The 23184-nt window shown below is 43.4% G+C and overlaps 1 protein-coding gene across 3 annotated transcripts; it reads right to left on the bottom strand.

Annotated features, from left to right (window-relative positions):
• Positions 1-1042: 1042 nt before the first annotated feature.
• Positions 1043-22404, bottom strand: slc37a1 (solute carrier family 37 member 1). 3 transcript variants are annotated; one of them, XR_009956986.1, is made up of 20 exons: positions 22229-22404; positions 21320-21631; positions 16794-16875; positions 16050-16167; positions 15575-15653; positions 14919-15054; positions 14518-14594; positions 13666-13832; positions 12148-12200; positions 11162-11215; positions 10461-10583; positions 7378-7468; positions 6289-6351; positions 6077-6162; positions 5753-5801; positions 4463-4536; positions 4292-4370; positions 3793-3962; positions 3446-3510; positions 1043-2298 (listed from the first exon to the last, which is right to left on the bottom strand). XR_009956986.1 is itself a non-coding variant. In XM_037488676.2 (20 exons), exons 2-20 carry the CDS (start codon positions 21373-21375, stop codon positions 2283-2285), a joined length of 1566 nt encoding a protein of 521 aa, XP_037344573.1. In that variant the 5' UTR covers positions 21376-21631; positions 22229-22402; the 3' UTR covers positions 1043-2282. The 3 variants fall into 3 exon arrangements, 2 of the variants coding, with proteins under 2 accessions (XP_037344573.1, XP_037344574.1); XM_037488676.2 differs by having other exon boundaries at positions 3865-3962; positions 22229-22402; XM_037488677.2 differs by having other exon boundaries at positions 3865-3962; positions 21320-21545; positions 22229-22402.
• Positions 22405-23184: the final 780 nt, after the last annotated feature.

The following is a 23184-nucleotide window of genomic DNA, read 5'->3' as shown; positions in this document are numbered from 1 at the left end:
AATGCCTTTCTGCACGCCCAAAAAAATAACAAAGAAAATGAATATAAATTAAACAGTAGTGCAGTTATATCACATTAAATTGAAACCGTAGTGCAGTGGTTATTAATGGTTCAGTTCAACAAAGGTTACGCCTAAGCATTATTCTCATAATTATTATTTTCGTTATTAGACACTTATTTCTGTGTCTGTCCTTGACAGCGGAGCTGCATCATCCTGTTGGAGAAGGAGCTCCGTGTCCCTGCAGTAGAGGGTGAAATGAGTGGTTCTGGTCATCCAATATGTACAATAGTTCTTTCAGTTTTCTCCTCTCCACCACCTGTTCTGGATGCACCTGTTGGCAGCCAATGGTGAAGCCGGCCTCCTTCACCAGCTTGTGGAGTCTGTTGGTGTCACCAGCTCCAAAGACAAATACCTGATTTAGACCAGTGTTGCTCCTTCATTTCCTTTTCTTTAAGCTTCTATCTTTACCTCTTTAAACTGTTTTTATTTATGAAAAAGTTTGACATCAAAAATATATATTTTACTTAGTCTCTAAATTTGTGTTTTTCAAAATCAAACATGAATGCAGGCTTTGGTGGCACTATGGGCTCCATGATACCACCGACCACTTAAACATTCAGTATACATCACAATTGAAGTAACATTAAGCCCTGCCTTTTGATACACAAACAAGACTTATCAACACACTTGAAATCTAGCTTTAACAAAGCAAAAAAGATTATTTCTTTTAAATTTTGAGCGGTTCCTTTAAGCAACTCTTCTGAAACCTTTGGGTGGTAAAAGCAAACGTAACATTTTGGAATTCATCATTATTTTGTGACCGTTACTGTGCCCTTCCCAATCCTGCATGTGTGCGAGATGTGTCTTGTCTGCCTGTGTCACTGAGTGGGTTTATATCTGTTGAGCTTATTATTTTGGAGAACACCTGCCTCCTGCAGCTGAAACATAGGGCCTCTCCATGCCAAGTATTAGACAGATTTAGCTGACCTGTCGTAGAACGCTAAAAGAGAGCCATCAAAAAAACAACCCTGGAACAGTTGGGTGAAGGAAAAGAAAAGTGTTTATTGTTCATTCCCAAAGAAAAACAAACATTTGGAAATGTCAGTGCCTGACTGAAAGAAATAAGGCACAGAATGTTTCAAGTACTAGGCCAACCATTGACACCTAATAAATATACACATGTGGTCTTGTTGTGGGGAAGGCATAAGCAATTGAAAAATGGATGAATACATTCATTTTGCATTTGGTGGATTTATTCATATAGTGGATTGCTGTCTGTAACCTGGTATAGTTTACAGACAGCAAACTAAAAGGAAAAAAAGGAATCACTGTGAGCTTACTTGGTGTTCAGATTCCAATAGAATTATTTAGGCTACAAATATAAATTGGAAGAAAACATTTAGTGACTATTAAGAACTCACTCATTGCACTGCATAGCATGTTCATTTGACAATAATTTACATTAATATCTCAGATCACAACCCCCCCCCCTCCCCCCCCCCAAAAAAAAAACCATACATGCATCCGTCTTGTATAAAAATACACATTCGGTGCCTTCATTTCATTACAAAATCGGAAAAGAATCTGCCACAAAACCAATAACTTAAATGAATGAAATAAGTAGTGGCTTGTTTAAATTACATCAACATCTTAACCACAATCTGTTTGGGTCAGTAAGGCAAATGAGTCAACTTCCACACAGAGGAGCATTGTAGTGGTCTCACTTTGTGAGGCGAAGCCACACACACACACACACACACACACACACACACACACACACACACACACACACACACACACACACACACACACACACACACACACACACACACACACACACACACACACACACACACACACACACACACTCTGAAGGGCTGGGGTTGGTCATTCAAGGGTATGGTTAAAGATAGTTTGGGCCAAACATAACAATATAGTGTTTACAAAGAAGGATAAGAGGATAACTACATTAGATTTAGTCACAGAAGTTGCTGTTTGTCACTTCTACTTCTGGTATACTCGTCAAAGTAAGGCTGGTTTCACATGTCTGCCCATCTCAGGCAACGTGTTCCAGCTCTAAAGAACTGCAATAGGAAATAGGTCAACAGCGCAAGAGGTTACAAAGAGGCCAAGAAAGTTCAGTAGTATCAAGTACTGTGTGCAGATGACTCCCCCAGAGATTGTTGCTGCTGTTCTACCACTTCCTGCTCTTCCTCAGGGACACAGGGCATGGTCCTGTGTGCACTGTTCCCTCCTACACAGAGGGAGAGCAATCCAGGGGCTCAATGCTCCTTCAACCTGTGAAGTAGAGACAAGCATCAACACCACATTGATCAGTTGGGTGTCATTAAGGTTGACAGCAATAAGCTTTAAGATAACTGAACCGGTGGCTTTCTTCCAATGGGCATATTAATCAAACTTAAATCGAAATTAATGTATTGTACATATTTAACATTGTTCATTCTGTACACCTGACATCCATTGTAGTCTTTCCATCCCGGGAGAGGGATCCCTCCTCTGACGTTCACTCTAAGGTTTCTTCCCTTTTTTCCCCATGGAAGGTTTTTTTTTTTTTTTCATTGATTGGAGAGTTTTTCCTGTGCCGATGTGAGGGTTTTGGGACAGAGGATGTTGTACAGACTATATGTACAGACTGTAAAGCCCTCTGAGGCTCATTTGTAATTTGAGATTTTGGGCTATACAAAATAAAATGAATCGAAGTGAAGGGGAGTAATAAGGGGAGCAGACAGACCTTTATTTTTAAGAATGACATGAAGCCTACTCACTAAACTAGCTGGATCATTTTAGATATTTGCTTTCCCAACAATGTGTCAGTAAAATACAGTGTTCTAATAAAGCCTTCACATACACAGTGATCCCTTCCTCAACACAGTGGGGATTTGGGATTATTAATGAAACACTGGTATCTAATTGTTTCCCTGTATATAGTACACTATACATACAATATCAAGTTAGAGTGAATCGTCATCTAGTGGCACATTAAGATTTGTGGCTGCAAGGACACTCAAAATGGGATTCACATCTGTTACACACAATCCTGCACAATACTGATGTCACATACTGTAATATACGTGTATACCAGTGATTCTCAACTGGTGGGCCGTTTTTAGTGGGTCACGGGCCTTTGCATGGGAAAATAAAATAAAAAATCTGAAGCAGAGGACAGTGGAAGCGACACTGAGGAAGACTACACTTATTAAGACCACGCTACATATGGAGTGAGTACGAAACACCATCTCCTGGTACTCACCTGAGTAACTCACTGAAAAGGTTATGTGCCCGAGTATACGGATACTTTGAATGGGAAGTGGAGAAAACAATTAAAGCTAATAGATTCACAATCAGTGAGTAAAGAAAGTAAGGGAATTAAAAGGACAGTGAGAACATACAATAGACACAAGTAACATGATGCAACAGGACTTACTCTACAGCCGAGATGGGACGGGACTGGCTGGAGGTCAGCTCCTTTGACACGAGGCGAAGCAAAAGCTACACACACACACACACAGACACACATTACAGTAGCTCTCTTAATCAGCTAAATGCGCCACTGTGTCGAGACGTAGGAGACTTCTGGTTAGCTTAGGCAAAATACCAAACATTAAAAGGAGTCAAAAAGAAAATACATGGTTAAACATGGCAAGCGGTATATTCATGTTTGATTTTTAAACACTATTAAATTCATATATTTGCGGATTTTGTATAACCAGACATATTTGTGTGTGCACCATAAACATAATTCAAGTCATTTGAATATAAATGATAAAATACCTCTGGTATTCTATTTGTGTGCATTCAGTGATAGAGCCTGATGAATCAGCTTAGAGTTTGTAGAGCACTCACACACAGAGCAAGGAAGTCAGCAGTCATCAGCATGTAGAAGACCTGATCCCAGCCACCTGCAGACAGCAGCCCTGCCAGCAGGGGGCCCAGTGCTGCACCTGCACCACACCACAGGGTCGATATGGAAATTAAAACACGACATATTTATTTTTAATGAAAATTAAATATTTCTAAGACACCCTGCCATTTATTTGGATTCAATCCCACACAGTGCTTTTAACATGTACTGCTATTTGAATTACTCTCGCTCAAAACAGAGAAGAGCCAATGGCCATAACCTTAATATGGGGTAGGGAAGTAAGCAGTAATAGAACTTCTATTACACATTAGAAACATTGAAACAGTCTAATAGGTTAATCCGTTAAATTTTGATGTTTGACATGTTGCATGATACAAGGTCACGTCGTTGCTGATCCGTGGTACTGACCTACAGACCCTGTGCCATCGATGATGGCAGTGACAGTAGACAAGGCTCTGGCATTGCCTTTCAGGCTTTTGTGGGTCCCCTAGGGTCAAAGGAGAGAGGAAATGAGAAAGCGTGCCTGCGTAGATTGCCTAAATCATTATGTAGAAATTCAGAAGACAACCAAATGGTTACCAGATCAGCAGACACTGCCGTGGTGATGAGGGAGTATGGCCCGTTGACAAGGCCTCCACACACCAACAGCATGCCTAAGGAAACACACCAGCCACCTTGTTTTCCACAACAGCCTCCCACATCCACTGCACTCCAGTTCAACATGTGTGCCAAACTCGATCAGGTGCATGTACTACCGGTTTGAAGCAACCCTGGGGACACATCTAGTCTAACTCTGATGACAGTGCGTGTTCCGATAAGCACACTGTGTAGCATGTTGTGCAATGAAAGTTTATTCCATTAGCAAACCCTGTGTGGTTGGTAATAATATTAGATTATTTATATAGTAGTTATAAAATGGCCACTTGTGACTGCCTTAATGCCCACAGACCCTTATGTTGAAATATCTAAATGTAAATGTTTGCCTGTTCATGACAATGAGGCATTCATTCAATTAATTCGCTTTCTGTGACAAGTAGGTGCCTTGCCAGGTCATCATCTGCCAGCAGTCTCTTCTGCCTGGTCTCGGCTCCACTGACCTATCACCTCTTTGCCTATCTTAGGAAAGACAGGCCTGAAATCCAGACCAACAGTTGGCAGCACACAAAAGACAATTATGTCCAGCTACAGTTTCATAATAAAACAAAAACGCTTTGTCATTTACCAGGCTTTGTGAGTGAGACACCATACATAGCTATACAACCACCGTGTTTATGAATTAAATGTTGACTAGAGCATAACACTGTCCTCCACATGTTCAGTACGGCAGTGCTCTAGAAAACGGGTAAATCCCGTTTAGGTGTTCGTTAGCCCTGTGGAGGGCTGTAAACAGAGTGGATATCAAGTGGATCTTTTGGGAAAACGGGTGGAGCTTGTGGAGTGAAGTTTAGCAGACCCTGATAGAGTTAGTAGTATGCAGAAAATCCAGTTTAGGACTAAAAATGTTTACTGGAAAAAACATGACAGTATAATTGATGGGATTTAGTTGAAGCGAACCCTGAACAGCAGACCTGTGGTAGCAGCTAATGGCATAAAACTGGCAAAGCCAAAATGTGTCCATCGATCATTTTAAGGGCTTCTGCAAGAATGACCACTAAAAAACTACGTATTGTACCAATATCACTGGATCTGCTAAATATTTACTCAACAGTTTAATCATTAGTGGATCCAAGAACTCATAGGCGTACATTAGATTATGACAAAAACTAATAACTACAAATAACTCACTCAAAAATTGTTGGAAATTAATATATTTTTATATCACTCATCACTAGCCCCAGGACAGGGTGAAGAGGATGAGCTTGTCCTTACCGATGGTTGGCCCCAAGCCAAACTCGCTGATCATGGAGAAACCGTACAGCTGCAGGGCGAAGAGAAAGCAACAGTCGGTCACTATTGCCAATTCACATGTGGAACTGAACAAGCGGCAGACTAATGAAGAGTGAAAAAAGGATATGGCTATGAACATGTGTCTACCGCTAACAAAGACACACATTTAGCTTCAGTGAGAACTGAATGCAGACAGAGGTCTGGTGAGGCAGTGAGGGGGAACTTCCGCAATCCAAGGAATCTTTAGGCTGTAGAAAACACAGCTGTGAGTTTCTTGGGTACCATAGCAGTGTAGTGGGAACTTACTGTAGGAGCAGCCAGCAGCAACATGACTGCACAGGTGGTGGCTCTCATCCCCAACTTATCAGAAATCACTCCTGCCAAGATCCCCCCTGTGGATGAATGCAGGCATCCGTCATGCTAACCGTGAAGCATAAAACTACATAATGTTGACTTCTGGAAGAACAGACACACGCATGCACATGACAGCCTAAGAAAAGGTTAACAAAAGCACCTACCAACTATTCCTCCAACATCAAACAGGGTGGAAAGATCTCCAGCCTTCTTGGCATCAAGGTGAGCTGTGGGAAGATAAATAGATACATACATGATTCAATTGGCGTGCTGGCAACGTAGGTAGTGCCCATCCCAGCTGTCTGCAGAAGTGTGATGACCCTTTCAGGAGGTTTGAAATGCTGATTCCCAAGAAGCTAAAGCTGTTCATCAGAACTGTTGTAAGTGCCACAGCGCCATGATTGTTTGGTACAGAAGGGATGGAGTCTGTCTTGAAGCAGGGTGACAGTGATATGTTAAAAATCTAGTGATGACATCAGTTAGCTGGTTGGTACATTATCGGAGTGGGAAAGTTATCAGGTCCAGCAGCTTTAAATCATATTCTTTCACGTCAAGTTTAAGGACAGTTCCTCTGGAGACGGGGCAAATTGAAAGCGGACTCTTCATGTCAGTCTCCTGGGTGGCAGCATCCTTGAGGTGTGTACGTTCGAAAAACATGGCTGCCCAGTGTGTTTCTTCTTCTTGTGGACGTGTAAAGTAAAACTGATCTGAGTCGTTCTTATTTAAGTCATAGGTAGACTCTGGCTTATTCTGCCCTTCAAAGAAAGGACGGTAGTTTGATCCACGGCTCCTCAAGTGTCTATCTTGATGTGTCCTCGGACATTTAACCCAACAGTTTCCATGTTGCTTTCACTGCCGTGTTTGAATGTTCATTGATGTCAAGCAGGTGTGTCTGAGCGGTGGAATGATTACAGGAAGTGTGAAAGAGTTTAAGTTGATGCAAGACTTGAAAGTACAGACCACCATAATAAAATTACACCTGGATGATTTGTCATGTGACTTCATACAATTCTTGCAGTGCATTTTTTTGAAGCAGCAACAAAACACTGTTGTCAACTTTTACCATGCATCATCAGTGTAAACACACAAAACTCTTCTTGCTACAGTATTGCCGTTGATCAGTTCCAACAGCTTGATGTGTGATACCATGTTAACGGTCTCAGATTTCCATTGCTGATTCATTACTCCAAGGATATAATTGTGAAGATGGAAAATGAAGAACACGATTGAATATTGTTGTGTTTGGACCTCACCTGTTTTGGTAATGTAGAGAGGGAGCCAAAAGAGGAAGGTGTAGCTGACCAGTTTGGCAAACAGCAGACAAAAAGAGAACTCGATCACTCCCTACAGAGACAAACACACGCCAATACGAGGTCATTGGGGAAGAAGATTTTAAAGTCGATGGTGTCCACCCCCACCAGGCACAAAAATTACCTCCTAATGTCTATTCCTAACCGCTATTCCATGACCTCTTTGGAAAATGTCATGAGGTGAAGGAAAGATGGTTAGGAGAGATAGTGACAGGGTTTTAGGGAATCCATACCTGCTTTCACCAAGCTACATAGTTATGATGGACAGAGACACATGTTAGTGACATCAGCCACTACAATCTCTCTGAAGATGACTACAAGAAGCTTATTCTTTTCGATTAATTGATGAATCGGACAAAAAACAAAAAAGCATTAATTTCCAACTCATTATTCAAAAAACTGAATTGACCCACTTCAGAAAATTCACAAACTCTTATAATAATGAAAAGCGTGCACAACCCCCTCAGTGATGTGCACACTCTGTAGGCAAAGTAGGCACTGCCTACCCTGTCAAAATTCAAACATAAAATTGTTTATTATATCATGTTATTTAATAAACTTTTTGTATTTATATATGCAATGTGTGTTATTCCAATTGTTTAGACGTTACAATGACAAATGTAGCAGTTTCGCATAATCAAATACAAAAGAAATGGTAGAATAAGCAGTGCTTTTACTGTCCATTCATTGCGGACGACAAGTAAAAAAACCTTGTTGCGCATGTGCACTTTCATCCTGTATTGTTAAACATGAACAGCAAAAATCACAACTGTGCCTTGGACATTTGCCCAGCTGACATCACTACAGCAGCTACATTGTGAGCGTGATCCCCGCAAAATTCAAAGTCAAAATGACAGCAGCGGATATCACAGTATCGAGGAAACCTACAGTCGGAACTGGACCGGATAATCACGTCTTTCTGCCCTCCCCACACATTCTTTGGGGGAGCGAATCCCCCCTCCTAATTTGTTTGATTGAGCACTGTGATTTCGGGCATTAATACAGTACGTTCAGTTCACGTTTGCCCAAAATATGAACGAGTTCATGAACTAACGTTCAATGAATGCGTTCAGGCACAACACTGAGTACAATAATGGACAACTTAGTGAAGCAATAAGATACAACTATAATAAAATATATGCTATGGGTAAGTATGCTAAAGCTATGGGTTAGTAAGTTAAGAAATAAAGATTAAAAATTAAAATAAAGATAGATATTTCCACTAACTCCAATTCTGAACACCTGGTGACGTGGTGCAGCGAGAACAACCTGGAACTCAACGCCGCTGAAGACAGTGGAGATGGTTGTGGAGTTCAGAAAGTACGCACCCCCACCTTCCCCCCTCACCCTGTGTGACTCCCCCGTCACCACTGTGGACTCCTTCCGTTTCCTGGGCTCCATCATCACCCAGGACCTCAAGTGGGAGCTGAACATCAGCTCCATCACCAAAAAGGCCCAGCAGAGGTTGTTCTTCCTGAGGCAACTGAAGAAATTCAACCTGCCACAGACGATGATGGTGCACTTCTACACGGCCATCATCGAGTCCATCCTCTGCTCCTCTATCACTGTGTGCTACGCTGCAGCCACAGCCAAGGACAAGGGCAAGGGCAGGTTGCAGCGTGTCATTCGCTCTGCAGAGAGGGTGATTGGCTGCAATCTGCAGTCTCTCCAGGACTTGTTCGCTTCCAGGACCTTGAAGCGGGCAAGAAAGATTGTAGCCGACCCCTCTCACCCCGGACATAAACTGTTTGTGCCCCCTCCATTCGGCAGGAGGCTGAGGTCCATCAGGACTAAGACTTCATGCCACACGAACAGTTTCTTCTCTTCAGCAGTCGGGCTCATCAACAGAGCTGACTGACTCTCACTCCATGTATATACACTTTGTCACTTTCTGTTTAGCTAGTGTCCCCGCTAAACAGAGATGGTGAGGGGGGAAGGGGGGAAGGTGGGGGTGCGTACTTCTTGAAGTCCACAACCATCTTTACTTTCTTCAGGGCGTTCAGCTCCAGGATGTTCTGGCTGCACCATGTCACCAGGTGGTCAGACTACCACCTGTAGGAGAGTTGGGAGTCTTTGGACTGGAGAGATTAGTCCAATGGTGACTGGAGGTGCAGCGGTTGGTGTACAGAGAGAAGAGCAGAGGGGAAAGAACGCAGCCTTGGGGGGAACCGGTGCTGATGGACCGAGAGGCAGAGACATGTTTCCCCAGCTTGACCTGATCCTGGCATAGGTTCCTGGGGAGTCCAGATGCTGGAGGACGAAGTGGAGGGCCACGTTGACAGCATCGTCTACAGACCTGTTGGCTCTGTAGGCGAACTGCAGGGGGTCCAGGAGGGGGTCGGTGGGACAGGACTAGCTATTCAAAAGACTTCATGACTACAGAGGTCAGGGTGACGGGTCTGTAGTCATTCCATTCTGTAACCCTGGGCTTCTTGGGAACAGGGATGATGGTGGAGGCCTTAAAGCAGGCTGGAACGTGACATGTCACCAAGGAGGTGTTGACGATGGCGGTGAACACAGGAAACAGCTGGTCAGTACAATGCTTCAGGGTGTGGGGCGAGAGTGAGTCCGGAGCGGCTGCTTTACCGGGGTTCAGTCTTCTAAAGAGCCGGTTAACGTCTCTCTCCAGGACAGAGAGGGGCGGTGGGGGAGGGTAATCCAAAGGTGTGAGCCACTGATGCTTTTGAGAGGATTTGAAAATGAACTCCATTGGAAACTATGTTAAAAAATGTGATGCTTTTAATTTATAAATTCAATTATAAGAGCTAAAAGTCATAGCACCCCTCTCCTGAAGGAGCTGAACATTTTAATATTTGAATGGTCTTAATAGCTGAAAGTGTGAAGCAGTTCGGCGGCAGAAATAGAATAATAAGTTACAATACTTGTTCAATGCATTCCAACAAATTATAGACCGCAAAATTAGCTAGGGATCAAATACTCATTCCCTCCACTGTATGGCCATAGGGGGGTTCCCTTATGGAGCATCTGATCTGTGACCACAGCAGCTGTGTGTGTGCGTGACTGACCGGTATGCGTAGAGCTCCCATGAAGCTGATGGCGGACGGCTCTGAATCCCTCTTCACCACCACGAGCGGCTGCATGGCGACACATACACCGTCCCTCGGCAACAACAGCTCTGTGTCGTAACTCTGGACAAGAGAAGGATTCTGTTCAGTCCACCTACTAAATACAATGAATGGAAGACTTTCTGGGGAACCTCTGGGAAATAGGGGAAACCCAGGATGATTTTGTGAAGGAAAATTCAAATGGTGACCTCAGATACATTACGTGACTATATTCTGCAATGGGAATAAGAAAAAAAAAAGCATAAGGAGTTCATGCTATGTATACTTATCCACGCATAATTGAGAATTATCAGTGCAATGAAGTGTTATTTCTGTTAATTTATCTCAACTTGGTGGCGGGTTAGAATAGTTGTCTGTGTGAATTTTGAACGCGGCGGAAACCATCTCCTTACAATCAGTAGAGAGCTCATAAATGGCCATTACATGTCACTAGTCTGTACTTTTGAACAGGACTCTGCTCTGAGGGGCTCAGTTGGAAAATACTAAATGCAACGCGCACACACACACACACACACACACACACACACACACACACACACACACACACACACACACACACACACACACACACACACACACACACACACACACACACACACACACACACACACACACACACACACACACACACACACACACACCTGGGATTTGTTGTACGCGTGTCCATTTATGCCATTCCAACTCTTGGCCGGAACCTGTTTGAAGAGAAACATCATGTTTTAAAGGGATAAATCAGAAAATACATGTTTGCAGATCACCAAAAGGGATGTGAGAGAGAAAACAAATGTTTTACGTGTTCGAGGACAAATCTTTAGTCCTGACTTGTATCCGTGCACCCCACTTCTTGTTAGGGTTTATTCTGTTTGGATTTCTTAAGTACAAATAATCTACATAGACACCATCTCTGTCTACCTGCCTATAGGCTTGGGAAGCCTCACAGTTTAACACATGCACAAACTGGAAAACGTAGATGGGACTTTCCCTCCCTGTGCTATGATCAAGATTAGCAACAAGAATGCTTGGTCCTGAAAAGGAATGTTGTGCGCCTCCCGCCTGAGGATGGTGCCCATACCCCGTCAGACTGTTGAGCCCAATAATTGTACGGCACTGTAAAAGAATCGGGTGATTATGGGGAATATGGAGCCTATATGGAAATTATATTCAACCCAAAAATATTTTTCATCCACTTATTTTTATTTTGAATACAGTGTTGTATTTTTCAAACAACAAAACTTTCAGGTTCACATTTATTTTTTCAAACGAACAAAACTTTTGACCTGGATTTGGCTCCATAGGGGGAGAAGCTCTGTTTGTTTCAACTTGTTTACAGTTGGGAGGTGGAAAGCGAACTGTATTTTCTTTTGTTAGTTACGTTATAATATTTGCCAACATTGGTTTGTTTATTGTTGTGGGCCAGGCTAATACAAACTCAAATAGAAAAGTCATTTTGTTCATGATAATGATATTATAAATGATATTAAAAATAAATATTGAACATGCTGTGGATATTACTGTAGTGTTCCAGCTTTCCTTTCTAAAGAAGTTGTATGGTTTTCATCTGATCTACATGTGATTTACGTGTGACGCTACTGGTAGAAAGGAAGGAAGGAAGGACTGCTGTACTCACAATCTTGCCTCGAGAAGGATTTTGGGCATACATAACTTTCAGGTCATTTGGATCTGGAGAGGGAAAAAAAAACATAACCTGTTATCATGCTATATCGTTTTCAGCCCGTAGAGTCTTCCTCGGAACTGAAAAACACAGCCTCAAAAAGGCAAGCTGTTTTAGCTTGATCCTCAATTAAAACATGTTCTTTCTGCAAGTCAAAGGCCTTTGTAGAAACCAAAATTGTGGGAAGTACTGCTGAACATGGAAACGTAAGAGGTAGGACAATCAATATGTGCACTTTGAGAAAGGGCATTAATTGCCGCCTTCACACACACACACACAGGCCCTTACTCAATATTCTTGTGGACCGTCATCAGTTGCATGGACTCAGGAGTCCGCTCCAGGTATTGAGAAGCGGCCATTGAGACTGGCAGTAGTGGAAGTGTAACACTGCAAAGGGGTTGATGCATGCATCCGCATGTGCACATGCATCTGTTTTAGAGTGGATCGCGAAACAAATAAATGTTGCTTTTTAATCTACAAATAAAACATCAGAGTGCATGATGAATCTATTGACAACTAACTAAGTGGGCTGGGCCATAAATATGAGAGTTCCTAGTATCTCAGCAACTTTGAGAGGTTGAGAAAGCAAGATTCACTTTTAAGGGATTTGTACATGACAGTGGTTGCACAACTTGTAATTTTGCATATAGGAATACATTACATGTCATTTAACTGACGCTTTTATCCAAAGCGGCTTTCAATATGTGCAATTTAATCATAAGGATTCAAAGAAACAAGTGCAATTTCATCAAATAAGACGATTTACAACTTGCTATAGATAAGAGCCATTAAGTACAAAAGTGCTACAATTTGTTAGTGTTTTTAGTCAAGGTATATTCTGAAGAGGTGTCTTTAGTTTGAAGATGTAAAGGCTCTCTGCGGTCCTGATGTCATCAGAGACCTCATTCCACCATAGAAAGCACTCACAGCTCGTTTGCTGTATTCATGGGTATGCAATGTTAGCGTGTATCCACTTTAGGCGTCGTCATGTTGACAGCCATCACCAGGAAGTTGGAATGTGGCTTGGTTATTTTATGCTTCCGGTTTTATTTAGTCACAAACCCTCTCGGTCATTTCAGTTCCTCGTGTTCACCTTGGTTAGTTTTTAACTACACATGCCCCTTGTTTTCTCCAACATATATACACGCTTATTCTGGTCCGCTCTAGTTTAGCTTTTGAACAGGTTATGGGTTTCTGTCTGCTCCCTGTCTGACTTTGCGTCTATGACTTCCTCTAACCAAGTAAAAGAGCTCACCCACTACCTCAACTTGTTTCTTTTTTCTGCTAGAGGGTCTAGCTGCCCCAGAATCATTAAATGAAAACGCTTCCAATCTTGTATCTTGCACCTAAACCTGCTTAGTAATCTTGATTAGTAAAAATATAGGGTGACTAAAACTATATTTCCAGTTTCACAACTAAAAGCTACTGCTGGTTGTAAAAGCCCTCCAAATAAAAGGGGGAGGCTTCACTTACGCTCGATGAGGAAGAGAAAGCAGACGACGCCCATGACTGCGATGATGAGCCCTGGTACGATGAAGGACAGGCCCCAGTTGGAGGAGACCCAGTAGCCGGCGATCAGAGAGCCCAGGATGTTTCCAACTGAGGTGTGAGAGTTCCACAGCCCCATGACGAGTCCACGCCTGACACACAGACACGACAGCAGCACTACAGTGACGGTCACACTCAAGGTGGACTTTAGGGTCATATATGTCTCACTATTTGTTTAGTACCTTTGTTTGCATAGAGTTTGTGTGTTTGGAATGCATCAACCTCCCTCTAATTCAAACACAGTACTTTCTCTGTCGGGCCAAATGAGTGAGAACTGAACTAGTGCATTTTTGAAGGATCATAATTTTTTAAGATTTCAGCTAACAAATATCAAAAATATACATGTGATACAATTGTTCCCAAAAGCGCTATTGAGTTACAACCGCACCCCACCTCGACTGAGATGGGTTTTCAAACAGGTGATCTGATGACACCAAATAAATACTAGAAATAACGTACGTGTTTTGGTAGGAAAAAAAGCATGAACTTGATTCACTGTTTAAATCGTGGGGGGGGGTGGAGAGTATGGTCATCCTCCAATCAGAGGATTGGTGGTTTCATTCCAGGCCCTGATAACCTGCATGTCCATGCGTCCTTGGGCAAGACACATAACCCCAACATTGCTCCTGTAGCTGTGAGTACGGGGTGTTAATGAGATTTATGCTAGTTATTGATGGGCGGGTGGCCCTGTGTGTGGTAGCTGCTGTCATCTGACAAGAAAAGTACAGTCCATCCACCATTTACTGTTCTATTCCTATAGGACTGACTCAGCCGTACCTTCCTTTACCAAACCAGTTGCCGATGCAGGTCACTACACTGGGCCAGCCAGTGGTTTGGACCAATCCATTGGCCACCTGAAATCACAGGGGTTATTAGAGACATGGCTACACAGAGGATCAGTGTGAGCCTGTGTAGATGCACATGTACATGTCTCAGTTTGTGTGACCACATGCCTGTGTGATGCTTTCTGTGTTTGGAATGGCAGAGTAGGTTATTTAATAATCTTCTACTCTGGGCATTCTAAAGATGTCATCCTATCAGCTTTAGCAATGGCACAATAGCTATCAAACACCTACATCTGCAAAGTTGGGGGTGCCGATACGCAGCTCTGTGCCTTTTACCCTCAGAGTCATAAGTGTGTTTTAACAATTCACTCTTGCAATACTTTGGTTACTCACCTGGACGAATATATAAAAGCCCATATTGTGAATGTTGTAGACATAACCCAGTCCAAACAGGCAGGTGAACAGGCCGCTGAACAGCATGCCCACGGATAGGTACAGTCTGATTGGCACGCGCTCCCCAATGATGCCACTGCATGGGCACACAGTGGGGAGATGATATTAGGCAGTTATGTTTGTTTGTCTGCTAGGAAGCAGGATTGCTTTAAAAGTCACAGCAGATGTGATTATTTCACAGTAATGATACAGATTCAGCAACTTTATTAAATATCTGTAATAAACAAAGTTGCTTTTACAAACTGCTTTGGGCCTTGTTAAAATGAAAAGACTGAATGAACACCTTAAATATATTAAAATACAACATTAATATCTAGATTTTGAAAATAGATCTAGCTTGTGCTTCGACTTGTAATCTTACCCGGGAAGATCCCTTCAGAATGTGGCCATGGCTGAGTTCAGATCAGCCTGACCACAATGTTGTCTTGTGTCTTTTTATATTCCCTTTCATGTACATCCCTGGATCTACGGACATAATGACTCATCTTTCTATTGTAGCTCATTGAATGTAAGAAAAGGCTATTAATACAAAGAGTTTGATAAACGTTTTATTCACCATGAATGAACCCCCCACACACCTTTTCTCGCCATCTTACCTGAGGTACATTCCCACTGCATAGGCACAGAGGAATGAGTAGTCCATGGCTCCCAGCAGCTGTTTGTAGTTCCTTTTATCTGAGAACAGAAATAGTCCAGTGTTTGTGGGGCACGGACGGATATACCGACAGGTTGGGGGGTGGGGTCAAATGTCTGTAGGTTACCACCGGGACAGAACTGCTCCTTGAGTGGCGCCCCCGGTGTAATGGTAGAGGAAACATTGTAGAGTTATAGATATAGCTGGCGACAGTAGATCCGGGTAAACTTACAGAGGCAGCTAGCCCAATAGCAATGTTAGAGTGCTCTCGCCCGCATGCCAAATGTCCCCTTTGACACTCATGGGATCTTAACGGGGATTTGATATGAGATTTATTAAACATTTTTGATGGCACCTTCATGTCAAAAACAGGTTAGGAAAAAGGTTAACCAACCGAGTCACCTTTGAAACCCATCAGAAGTTGAGCAGATACAAACCAAATGGCTTCCAGCTACAGTCTGTGCTTCTGTGGAAGGACGACAGTGAGGGATGCTGGCTGCTGGAGGCAATGGTGGTGAGTTCACTGACTGATGAGCAGTTCTTATGGAGCTCACTCTGTAGACACAAAACATGGGAGCAGCAATCAAGACAGTGAGATATTACTTTGAATTGGTAGACTAACAGCAGACAAGATAATTTGTAAAAAAAATGTATGTAGAGCAAAATAAGGTTGATATCCACGGATAGTTAACATTTAAAAGAGTGCAGTCACATGTTTTAACTAGGCCGAAACACCCACAAATCAAATGCCCTCCAGACCCTAACTAGCTTTTGGAGTTTGGCTTAGGCCGATTTCTCCCAGTCAGACACCCTGCGACCAGAAACTCTGAGCCAAAACAGACGAGTGTACCAGCGCAATGTGCATTGTAGACACCTAAAATAGTCCATATTAGCTAAGGAATATGTTGTGTTCACAATATTTTAACCTTTCACCTATAGAGAACCTGTCAGACAGCCCTTTCTGACTGGGAACCACAGTATGATAACAAGGGTAATACACTGATGGATACTCATACAAACCAGATTATTGAAAAATTCTATAGAATGGAAATTCTCTTCAACCCTCTGCTTGAGGGGCAAGTCAATGCATTTTTAACTGCTTTTAATTTCCAAATGTGAATCACTAAAAAGGGCCGGTGATACCAGCGTGTGAAATACAGTATATATAGCAATTGTGTTACCTTGACGATGCTAATGGGTTTCCTGGAGAGGTGGAAGCTGGTGTAGAGCAGGAAGGTGAGGATGAAAGTTAGAGCTCTGTACCTGCAGAGGAAACACAGAGGGGAGGCAGTGAGAGCTGAGGACTAGAGAACACAAAAAAAGAAGAGACAGGAGACAGCTCGCGCCTGACTTTGAATTGAATGAATTGTAGGGCGATGTTGGCGCATGGAGTAGTGTGATGTGCTGGGAACCCACAAGGTTGGTGGTTCAAATCCCAGCCGCTCCATGGGCCATGTTGAAGTTTCCCTGAGCAAGACACCCAACCCCCAATTGCTCCCCAGGCATGTAAGCCATGGGTTACCAGAGGTGTGGACTCGAGTCATGTGACTTGGACTCGAGTCAGACTCGAGTCATGAATTTGATGACTTGAGACTCGACTCGACAAAACGTACAAAGACTTGCAACTCGACTTGGACTTGAACACCGATGACTCGTGACTTGACTTGGACTCGAGCCTTTTGACTCGAGAAGACTTGCTACTTCCCATGAAAACTGGGGGATAACATTTTCACACCACCGCGCCGCTCTGTTTATCTGCATCTGTCAAAAAAATGTGCGCCACCTGTATGCAGAGAGCGCTGCCTGCACGACATCCAATCACTGCAGTCCATTTGACCGTATCAACGAGACAGCTCGTTCATGGTTACAAAAATCGGGATTTTTGAACCCGGATTCAGACTCCGATGGAAATCCTCGCCAACATTATGTCAACGTCCGTTTTAAAGTAGTGTAATGAGCTGAGTTAAAGTTATTAGTTAATCAGTTATGCAGATGTTGCATGTGTTCACGTTATGCTCTGTAACCAGCTGTAGTTACGCGAGCCAACCCGAGTTTTGGGGGGCCGTGTATGCGGAAGTGTTCGTTCGGCGTGGTGACGGCCAACAGTGACCGAAGTTGAGTTGTTTTATATAAATAAATGCAGCGGAGTTGTAAGCCAGTCATCGCCTCCTTATTAACGCTGCAGCATTGGGGTGAGCGTTACAGTACTATAACACAGTCACAGTCGATCCACCATTACCCTTCCCTTCGTAGTCTAGGTCTGTGAGGCAGCGCACCATCACCCAGGGTTCCCCGTCCCCACTATAATAAAAGGACTCGAAATGATTCGAAATTAAAATGGTACGACTCGTGACTCGACTTGAGACTTGTTGGCTGTGACTTGTGACTCGACTTGGGACTTGCTTCGTCCTTGACTCGACTTGACTCGGGACTCGAGGGCAATGACTTGAGACTTGCTTGTGACTTGCCTAACAGTGACTTGATCCCACCTCTGTGGGTTACAATTCAATGCAATTCGCTTTGCGTTAGCTAAATGGCATGTGATCACAAGCTTGCATTCTGCAAACAAGACTGGCTAAAACCCAAAATATATATTGTAACTAACCCATTGCGTGTATACTAACAAATGTTCATCCTTTTGTTTGATTTCTTTTTGCATTTCTTGTTTGGTGTTGGATGCTTTTAATTTGAAGCTGGGGACTTTGTGTAAAACTGATGTTAAAACTGATGTTAAAACTGACGTAAAACTGTGCACTGAAAAGGAACGGAAAATACAGCAATAAAAGAACAAACTTATGGTATTAGTACCAGCCCGAAAGGCTACATAGTATACATAGTTTTCCACATTAAAAAGTAGAAAATGACGCAGTCTGAGAAAATAAAGTGGCAATATTACAAAATGTAAAAGGGATATTACAATAGGAAATATTATATTTGTTTTTTGGATCCAAATAAGAAAGAAGATGAGTTGTACAGCTACTTGTGTGGTTGCAATAGTTGCTGCTTTTCTAATGTTTACAAAGCTACCTGTCTTCCAGGCGAAGCCAAACATCTAACATCAATGTTAAACCCTTCTGCATCTACGCATACATGCATGTGTACTTTGATTTGTCTTGGCCATGTTCACACTTTACTCTGCTGTGTTGTGTTTATCATTGGGGTTTTGTCTGTGTCGACACCAGGATGGATTAACCTGATAATGCTGTTTGTCATTGTGTGTTCGTGTGAGCTGGTAGGCGAGGAACCTGTCGCGTCATATAGTTGAGGACACTGGAGAAGGACCAGTAGACACACAGCACTTAAGTGTGCTGAATACAGACCGCTGGAAAGTACAGCTGAGCTGTCTGACACCATGCTGTGCTAAAGCTGGACATATGGATTGCCAAAGAATCTACGTCCAAACCAATTAGGTTTTTTTATTTTGTATGTAGACATTACCCCAATAAACCAAATAGCTCACGAAATAAGGCACAGTGTATTTGACTCGCCAATGTTCCATAACGGAGGGGCAGGTCTGAAGTAACATCTGCACCCTGTGAAAGGTGCTTTTCTCCTACTAGTCATATTGTTCAGAAGAGAGGTTCTTTTTCATTCAAAACGTAAATGACCCTGTGTGTCTGCGCAACTGGCTTGGTGCAGATGAGTAAGAAAATGTTAACATTGGCGGAATGGATTAAAAAAAAGTGGACCTCAAGTTATTTTTTTCATTCTATAACTGCTCAACCTGCATCACTGGAAGTGATTTTTTTTTTTTCTTTAAATGAGATTCAAAAGGAAATCCACAAACTAAAAAGTGCATACCCCGGTTCTGACTTCTGGCATGGCTCTGCTGACACCTGCTGCTGCCATCGTCATTACTTTAAATATGATTCATATTACTGTCATCATAAACCAACATCTTTCTGCTCTCCCTCCCCACAGAAGCCTCTGTGGATGGTGGTTCGATCTGATGGAGGTTGTCCCTGCAGTGGTCCTGCCGTACACTTGTTCTGCTACTTGCAATTACTTGTATCATTTCTGTTAGAGAAATTGAATGTATTGTACATCTTTTACATTGTTGATTCTGTACACATGACATCCATTGCAGTCTGTCCATCCCGGGAGAGGGATCCCTCCTCTGACATTCTCCCTAAAGTTTCCTCCCTTTTTTCCCCATTGAAGGGTTTTTTCATATTTTGGGGAGTTTTTCCTGTGCCGATGTGTGGGTTTCGGGACAGAGGATGTTGCATGTGTACAGACTGTAAAGCCCTCTGAGGCAAATTTGTAATTTGCGATTTTGGGCTATACAAAATAAAATGAATTGAATATAAATATATTGCGTCCGGTCCAGAAAAGGCCTTGCACTTTTAGCAATGCATGTGCCTTTTTTACAACACCCAATCACTTCACTGAATGTAGTACATTTTAGTGTAGGATAATGGTATTGTTTAAGGACACACTGCTCAATATTTAGTAATATTGCAGAAGGTTTGCTTAGTAATGACGTGTGGGTGGTCCTGTAAAGAGCCTCTTGAACGGCTTGAGCACACGGTGTCTTGCCATAGGACAGTTTCCTCTGCATGAAAGTATGATGTCATAATGCAATTAATGGCTGTTAATCGCAGAGAATCATGAGATTATTCTGATTTTTTAATCTTTGCCCACCTCTACCAAATATAATTTATAGGACGGGAATTGGACAACGTAGCTAGTCAAAACATTCGTAGCTCAGCGCTAATTTGGCTCAAGAACAAACGACCACTTTACAGAAAGAAGACAGTTATATATGCAGATTCAAACGATATCCAGCTCCGGTTAATCTCAACGTACCAGAGCCAAAGAACATCAAGGACAGAGTTTTTTTTAGAATAATGTCCCTTACACACAAATTTCTATGGAATTTTCTAGTTCTACCTGGTATGCACTGTCCACAGTGACAAACGTCATGGTAGTGTGACATTATTGCTCAGCCCACATTCCACAAGTTCACGTTAAATAAGTATATTTACTTTTAGATAAAATGATTACTAAAAACCAAAAAAGATGGTAAACAATAAATAAAATATTGGCAAAAATCACATATGAGGAAAATTCAGCGAAAACACACCCCCCCCCCCCCCTCGGGTGTAGTGTTGGTCGTGTTCAGCCGCCACACGGACATATTTGTTTTTTGGATCCAAAAACTAAAATTTGTCCGTGTGGCAGCTGAACACGACCAACTTTTCACAGTAAAAGAAGTGTGTGTGTTTTGTCAGCGTTATAGAGATTATGTAAGTCCGTCCATCCATCCACAAACCGCTGGGTACCGGGAGAGAACCCACCCAGACACAGGGAGAACATGCATAATCCACACAGAAAGGCCACTGGGCTTTCACTGCCTTCAGTCACATCATCACATTTTTCTATACATCTTTGTGCTGGCGTGTTGTTTTGCTTAATGTTATGTTGTGTTATAAAATGGTGCGGTTTAGAGTAATCCATCTGCATAAAGAAGCTCCAAAGCCTCACAGCGCAGCATGTGCATAAAGGAGCCGTGGTGTCCCTCGAATTTGCCTTCAATTTAATAAATGGTGTGTGTGTGTGGGGGGGGGGGGGTGTAATGGTAGGGGAAACACCACACACACACACACACTCACACACTCACTCACTCACTCACTCACTCACTCACTCACTCACTCACTCACTCACTCACTCACTCACTCACTCACTCACTCACTCACTCACTCACCACTGGTCCTTGTTGAAGGACCTCAGCAGGCGGATCCCAGGAGGAACAGTGGCCATGTTTGGGCCCAGTTTTGGCAAGGACAGTGATGAGCAGCTGATGAGGGCTCACACGGAGGATGCTGATGGAGCGCACACAAACAGCGAGGCACTTTGTTGGATCTTTTCAATCTCAGGAAGCTTCTTGACCGTCGGTCACATGAGGATACGTGAAACCATGAGCACTGGAGCTGGAAGGACAGAACAAATCAGGAGTAGAAGAGAGGAGATGGGGGTGTGGAGGAGTTAAGAAGAAAAGGAAATAGGAGAAGGGCAGCTGGAGAGAGAAAAAACAAAGACTGGGAAATCAGTGAGGACATTAAAAAGCCAGCTTCCAAGTGAGGGTAAAAGACTAATTTGCTTTAGTTTCTTCAGCACAGCTAAATCCACATATCACCAATGTCAGAGCATTAGGTCGTTTAGTGTCAATGCAGTGTAGTAGCTCAAATGCGCAACACTTCCTGTTCATCTACTCTCACTTAACACATTTTACAAGGTGGTTGCATGAATAACTGAATTTAGTCATGAGGCTTCATCTACACCCCATTGCCCCGTGCCATGAACGCAGAGGAAGCCGCCTGTTCTCAACACCTTGTTTACGGAGGCTGGGCATCAGGAGGTCGAGACGTGACCGACCGGAAGTTCTTTCCTTTTCCAATCCTCGTAACGTACACAACCTCCATTCATTAATTAACACAGTCGACACAGGTAAGGCCTCTCAGCAGAGGAACAACACATTTCCCCTCGACACGGTGGTTAAAGGCGAATAGCCCTCCACCTCGCGACAGCATCACACGTTTCGCCACCGATCAGCGTCGTGACGTTCCCCGGTCCAAATTAGCCGCAAACAGTCCATTGTTGCCAATGAGCTTACCTCGTAGGAAGAGTCGACGGTTTGGTCTTTGTTTGCGGCTTCAGCCTAGCGACATGTACTCCACTTCCTTGTTCTGTGCCACCTCAAAGCTGCGCACATATAGAGGGCGCACACAGCTGGCCTGGTCGCGGCGCACGCTCCTCTCTGCTGCTCTGACGTCACTCTCGGCTCGCGCTTCCTCTCCTTTTCAAGGGTTGTTTGAGTGTTTCACTGTGGCCTCCGGTCAAACATCACACGACTATGACATTATTTGCACACAAGTATCACACTAGTACCACACTAGCATCACACTACTAACGATATTATTATGATATTACTGAAGCCCCCCTAAAATGATTTGGCATTATTCGCTTTAAAAATGTTTCTCACATGAACAAGTATTTATAATTCTAACATTATATATAGTTCCCTCTCAGGGAACTCGAGCTGCGTAAAAACGCTGTGGGAACGCCTCTGCGTGACCGCGGCATGAAGCACGTGTGAAATCTAACCAATGGCGAGCTGGTACGTCATAGGCGGGCGACGCCAGGACCAGGACGCTATAAAGGGACCCGAAAGGCAGGACCATTCATCTCTGTGCCTTCATCTAGTGCGTGTGAAGTTCTGACTAGTTAGTAATGGCTGAGCGGTTTGTACAGTGTGCCCCCCCTTGCATCCGTTCCATTACGGGCAGGGACTCGCACACCTTGTGTGTCGTCTGCTTGGGCGTGGAGCACGCTCAGCTAGCCCTCTTGGCGCTCCCGTCTCTCTCGTCGAGCCCTCTTCGCCGAAGAGGTGAGTCACGCTACCCGCGGCTCCAGTCCGGCTCGTGCTGAGGCAGAGCGCCGGATGTCTTCGTGGGGATCGCAAGTGGATCTCGCGGAGGATTCCGGGACGGCTGAGGCACTTTCCCGGGCCTTTCCGCGGGACCCAGTCTCTCGTACCTGGCGTCGGAGGCACGCGCGGTGGCTTCCTCC

This window comes from Pungitius pungitius, chromosome 10, assembly GCF_949316345.1.
Source record: "Pungitius pungitius chromosome 10, fPunPun2.1, whole genome shotgun sequence".
Lineage (NCBI taxonomy): Eukaryota > Metazoa > Chordata > Actinopteri > Perciformes > Gasterosteidae > Pungitius > Pungitius pungitius.
This window is presented reverse-complemented; position numbering and strand designations above follow the sequence as displayed.